We start from the raw sequence: 5,963 nt of genomic DNA, 5'->3' as shown, positions 1-5,963 counted from the left end.
TTTTCACACCAGTAAAATTTAAATGGTGTGTGTTTTTCCCTCCAACATCCCCGTTAAAAAAAAAAAAGCACTCCCATGCCTTGTTGGAATAATCACAAACAGCCATGTAGTGCAAACAACTTTCACACCATCAGACAAGCAGAGACCCTCAACTCTGTCTGCTCTCACTGACCTTGGAGCACACACACACTCACACACACACACACACACACACACTCACACACACGCCATGTCACAGGGTTCACAGCCAGGCTCTCTCAGACCTGAACCTGAGGTCACATCAGGCCAAACAGGCCACACGTACTCTGCCCATGTTTCTCCATAAAGTCTGAGAAACACACTGACAGCTTCCTTCAGTTTCATTTCATTTAAGCTGAGTGTGTGTGTGAGAGTGTGTGTGAGAGTGTGTGTGAGAGTGTGTGTGAGTGAAAGTTTAGAGGAGATGTTAAATCTTGTAAATGACCAGAATAGATTAACAGGTGAAATGTTATCCATTATATAGAAACAAGCAGCGTCTGATTATAGTGAAACATGAGCTGTGAGAGTGTGTGTGTGTGTGTGTGTGTGTGTGTGTGTGTGTGTGTGTGTGTGTGTTATATTTCTCTATTCCTGTCTCCGCCCCATCACCTTAAAATATTGAGATAATTAAAAAAAGTAAATAATCCATATAGATTTAATTAAATAATCAGGAACAAATTGAAGCCTGTTATTTGTTGTTTTTTTCTCCTTTAAATTTGCTGCAGAACAACATATTTATTATATTTTATTATTTTTTTATGTTCATATAGACATGTTTGGAAATCTAGTTAAAGCCACCCCATATTAATATTAATAATTATTATTATTATAACAATTTAGATTGAATAGGTATGTTTCATACTTTTATTCTTTTGGAGTAAAAAATAATGTTTTTGAGGAATAAGGAGAATTTTATTTCTTTTTTATTTTCTTATATGCATTTTGGGGAGTCTAGTTAAAGCCAGGCCATTATTATATTAATATTATAATTAGTAATAACAATACTACTAATAATAATAATTTATATTGACTAAGTGTCTTTCATCATTTTCTCCTTTTACGTTTAAGAAATATAATATATTTTTTAATTTAAAAGGAGACTTTTTTTGTGTTCATGTAGGCATTTTGGGAAGTCTAGTTAAAGACAGACTACATAATAAAAAAATCATAATAATAAGTTAGATTGAATAAGTGCCTTTTATAATTTCCTCCTTTTAAATAAATAAAAAATAATATAAAAATAAATTCTAACTAACAAAACATCAGTCTGAACTGTATATTTAATTGACCAAAAACTGCTTTTCAACGCTTTAATCTGCAGAAACGAATGAAAGAAAGCAAATTTTCTCCATATCTACCGTTCTCTCTCTTTATTTCAGACTACACGTGAACATATTAAAATCTTTGGCTTGTTCTGAGTCTGATGTGTTGAAGGGAAATGTGGCGCAGATATGGGGGACAGGTGGAGCACAAAAACCTCTATAGAGCCAATTAGACATCCTAAAAAAAAAAACAATGAACAGACAGAAAAGATCCGGGTGAGAGATGAAATTAAATATACTGTATACAACATGATAACTGTTTGGCTATATAAACTTTAATAACGATCGTTCATTTATATAATTATGTCCATATACTGTTACCATAAACAGAAATCTGTGTTTTTAAATAGCGTCTCCCCCACTTCTTCCACTCGTTTTTTTTTTATTATCTCCAAAAGCCAAAAGAGTCAGGTGTTGGCCCCCAGCAGGGAAGGGTCCCGGCCCGGTTAGTCACTGTCCTCCTGCAGGAGCCCGGTTTTTAACTGTCCTCCTTGTTCTCCTGCACGGGCCCGGTTAGTCACTGTCCTCCTTGTTCTCCTGCACGGGCCCGGTTAGTCACTGTCCTCCTTGTCCTCCTGCACGGGCCCGGTTAGTCACTGTCCTCGTGCACGGGCCCGGTTATTCACTGTCCTCGTGCACGGGCCCGGTTATTCACTGTCCTCCTTGTCCTCCTGCACGGTGGTCGTGGAGTGGTTGTACAGTCCTTGGGCCATGAGCTGCAGGGCCAGGCCGTTCTTGTAGCCGGTGGCCTTTTTAATCTTGGCCCTCTTATTCTGGAACCAGATTTTAATCTGAGACTCGTTCAGGTTCAGTTCCTGGGCCAGGGACTGTCTCCGCTGCTCCGTTATGTACCGGTTGGCCTGGAACTCGGTTTTCAGTCTCTGCAGCTGCTCGGCCGTGAACGCTGTCCTGGGCCGCTTGTCCTCCTTGGTGCTGCTCTTCTTCTTTTTCAGTTTCCGTGTCCTTGGGCCTGGTGTGGAAACAACAATGGAAATAAAATATTATTCTACTGCTGGACCACAGGCGCGATGTTACGCAGCGTATTTCTGATTATCCGCTCATTATGATCAAATGTAGGTCACCAAAGCGTCCTGATAGGAAGATCCACTGGTGCGTAATTTACAGTTAATTTGGATTTATCTTGTTTGCGTCACCTCTCCACTGCCCTGCCTGGTATCGTCCTGAAACTAACTCACTAAAGCCGATCATTTTAACACTTTTACCTAAATACCACAGTGTAAAAACACACTCCTGCCTGGATGCTAACTCGCTGCACTTGATTGGTAATATATGTAAATAACAATAAAAGATAATTAGAAACAAAAGCAGGTCATTTTCATTCGTTTTTTAATATATAATATATATGCATTTCGTCTGCCACGCATATACAGCTCGTATTAACGCCTGATTATTAACTAATATTGCATGTGAGTGGGCCTCTGCAGGTCATGTGTCCATAATATATTCTGATTAATAGAAAACAGAAACAATGCGTCCAAGTGCACAAAAGTCATATCCAAATCAGGCTAACTTAAACTCAGTATTTGTATGTATCCGTGTTTTTTGATGCTGGTTGCAGAAGGAAAAGGTGGAGAAAGCTATAAAGAAAAAAACGGGCACACATCAAATAAAAGTTTGAATAAACATGTTTTTCAATGTGCTGCATTAGATCCAGACAGGCCTTTGTGTAAAGTCTAATTCAGACCCGTGACATCTGACTTGTTCTCTCGCCAAAACAAGCAGCAGGAGCAGCGCGCTGCCTGCACGGTGCAGCAGGACCAGAGTCCCGCTGCAGCCTGCACAGGTTCAGATCCTCACATATAATTAATGCTCTCCATGCAGGGCCCAGGTTATACACATGGCTGCAACGCTGAGCATGCACGGAATAAAGCAGACATATAGCTGCAGCTCGGCCACAGATAGAGGAAGGATTTGCATTGAAGCGCGCAGTTAGTTTGTCTGTATTTGTGAGTGAAAGCGGTGATTTTAAGACGCTGTAGTTCATGCATCGTGCAGTCAGACATGAACCACTTTAGACGATTTTTAATAGCAAAAAAAAGCATAATAAACGTTGATATCCAACCACACCTTGAGCATAAAATAAAATAAATCAAAAAGTAAAGGGAGGCCCTTTGACCTTCATCCTTCATCACTTTAACACCATCGAGACCATTAAAAAAACATCATCACCATCACGGATATAGTGCAAACTGCTGAAAAAAATACGATTTTAAACATCATATAGGCCTATCCCTTTGTTATTATTATTCATCATTTTAAACGAGGATGTTAGTAAATATTGTGCAAGAGTATACCAACCAGGAGCTTTATTCTGTCTTCTCTAATAATGTAATTATTATTATTTAATAACGTGTATTTTCGCTGTAAATTACAAACTCATTTGCACCTTTAAAGTCTCCACTTATGTCACCAGACACTGAATGCATCATCTGGATAAATATAAACATGTAAGAAGGGAAAACAGGAGTAAATAAGAAATATATTGCATAATATTATTCTCAGTTTTGTTATAGTTTAATTTCTAAAATATAATCATTATGACCCACTCCATCTGTAAACCCTCAGCTTTATTATTCCAGTTTAAAAAACACAATTTAAAACACTGCATGAAAAAAAATCTAATCTAGGATATCTAATTTATTAAGGGTGAATAGGGGAAGGGAATCAAATATATACAATAATATTAAATTTTTTCTTGTGTTTTAATATGTCAGATTATTACAGGTTGGTGTGTGATTGTTTTATAGCTTTTTTTTAAAGTCATACCAAGGTAATATTTGTGTTATTTGTGTTGCCGTAAGTGACCTAATATTTTGGATCCATGTTGTGCTTTTCGGGAAGAAAAACTCAGACAAAACAAGCAGCCTCCAGCTAGTAAAATAATCTGCTGATAAATAATGCATGATTCTCAATTTCCAGTGTATATTTTCGTGAATGAATGCTGAATCTGCTGACGAAGAGAGAAAGGTTAAAGTTATTGTTCTCACACAAATTTGGCACAAAAAATGGAGGCCTGATATTATTTTTTACTTAAAACTTTTAAGCAGAATGTGATGCAATTGCACATTAAACTGCACTGAAAATGATGCTCAATTTGAGCTGACATATTGTGCATGCTATTAATAAATATAATGTAAGAAAATACTCAAGATATATTCTGTAACGCGTTTTTATGTTTTTATGTGTGTGTGCGTAAATGTGCCTCTGTGCGTAAAATGCACTTATTTTTATAATTACTTTTATTTTGTTAATGGCTTTATTATTTTATTTTTAAATGGCTTTTATTTTAGAAAACAAGCCTTCCAACACTTGAAGCACGATAGAAAAATGTTGACATTTGTATGAGAAGTTTATCAGCCCTGGAGGAGGAAGAAGACAGAGCGGTCAACCCAACAAAGTTCCCCAGCACTCACACACCCCACACGGCCTGATTCGGGGACTATTAGCGCCTTACCAGATGAGGGTCGGTCCGAGTAGCGCGTACAGTAAACCCAGGCGGGCCACAGCATCGGCTGGCTCTCCTTCGCCGGCGGAGACCCTCCATTGCTGCCACTCACAACCATAATTGCCCCGGGGCTGTCTGCGTATCTGCCGGTCCCGTTGCTCGCCGCTTCGCCCTGTTTCGACAAGTTCTGCTTGGACGACGGCGAGGAGGACGTGGACGACGACGAGGACGAGGAGGAGGAGGGCGACGAGGAGGTGCTGTCGCTGCTGCAGTTGGAGTCCAGGCAGAGGCTGCCGGTGTGCGGCCTCGCTCCCAGCGGGTTCACGTTCTCCCTCCCCGGCGTCTGGCTCCGGTAGCTCGGCTCCTTCCTGCAGCCGAAGTCCGGCCGGAGGATGTTGTCTATGAAAAAGTTCGTGGTTCTGTGGGCCTGCTGCGCGGCCTGGTGCGGTAAAATCATGGGAGGGGAGGGGAGGTTCGGCGACAGGGACATGCTCTCCTCCTCGGTGGAGTCCCGGCTGCTGTGGGGCTCCTTCTGCTCCTCCATAGCTGTGAGAAATCTCTACGCCAAACTCCACTTGTTGCTCCCGCCCCCCTTTTCGGTATCCAATTTAGACGCACAGCATGTAAAAACGAACCTTTTCGCTGGGCAAAACCAATACCTGTGCTATTTTTCAGTACAGCGGCGACATGTCGGTTAGTAAAACCCTCGCTGGCATAGCGAACAGCTCCCCGTTACAGCCAGAGTCCGCGCGTCTCTCCGGTGCTGCATAATATCTGCTCTTCCTAAACTCTCCAAACCCGTTATCTCCCCCTCCGTGTGTTTTTTTCTGTCTCTTACACACCAGCCGGAAGCACGTGTGCGCGTACACACGTGCAGCGGACCAATCCGGCGCGGGGACCGTCCCTGTCACAATTGACGACGTCCAATTAGGGCTCGGGGACGTGCATGCGCGCGCGCACGGATCCTGCGCGTAGTTTTGATCGATTTTTTTTTTGATGAGGCGCACGTGAATACGCATGTACACAGCAAAACAAAAACAACAGCAGAGATTATCAGTGTTACACATGAAGTAAGGACGTGTGTTTGAGCATTTAAAACATATTATTATATCACATATTCTCGTTTTTAGACTATTATTGACTTAATTTATCCAAAA

At 41.0% G+C, this 5,963-nt stretch overlaps 1 protein-coding gene across 1 annotated transcript; it reads right to left on the bottom strand.

The window, feature by feature from the left end:
• Positions 1-1,373: 1,373 nt before the first annotated feature.
• On the bottom strand, positions 1,374-5,582 carry LOC131962936 (homeobox protein engrailed-1-B-like). Its single transcript, XM_059328049.1, has 2 exons — positions 4,816-5,582; positions 1,374-2,310 (listed from the first exon to the last, which is right to left on the bottom strand). Exons 1-2 carry the CDS (start codon positions 5,348-5,350, stop codon positions 1,988-1,990), a joined length of 858 nt encoding a protein of 285 aa, XP_059184032.1. The 5' UTR covers positions 5,351-5,582; the 3' UTR covers positions 1,374-1,987.
• Between the last annotated feature and the right edge of the window lie 381 nt (positions 5,583-5,963).

This window comes from Centropristis striata, chromosome 24 (assembly GCF_030273125.1).
Source record: "Centropristis striata isolate RG_2023a ecotype Rhode Island chromosome 24, C.striata_1.0, whole genome shotgun sequence".
Classification (NCBI taxonomy): domain Eukaryota; kingdom Metazoa; phylum Chordata; class Actinopteri; order Perciformes; family Serranidae; genus Centropristis; species Centropristis striata.
This window is presented reverse-complemented; position numbering and strand designations above follow the sequence as displayed.

Excerpts from the sequence above, each read along its gene's own strand:
- LOC131962936 (XM_059328049.1), bottom strand. The coding sequence starts at position 5,350 with ATGGAGGAGCAGAAGGAGCCCCACAGCAGCCGGGACTCCACCGAGGAG. Across the intron at positions 2,311-4,815 it reads CTCGGACCGACCCTCATCTG|GCCCAAGGACACGGAAACTG; the intron begins GTAAGGCGCTAA and ends TTTCCACACCAG.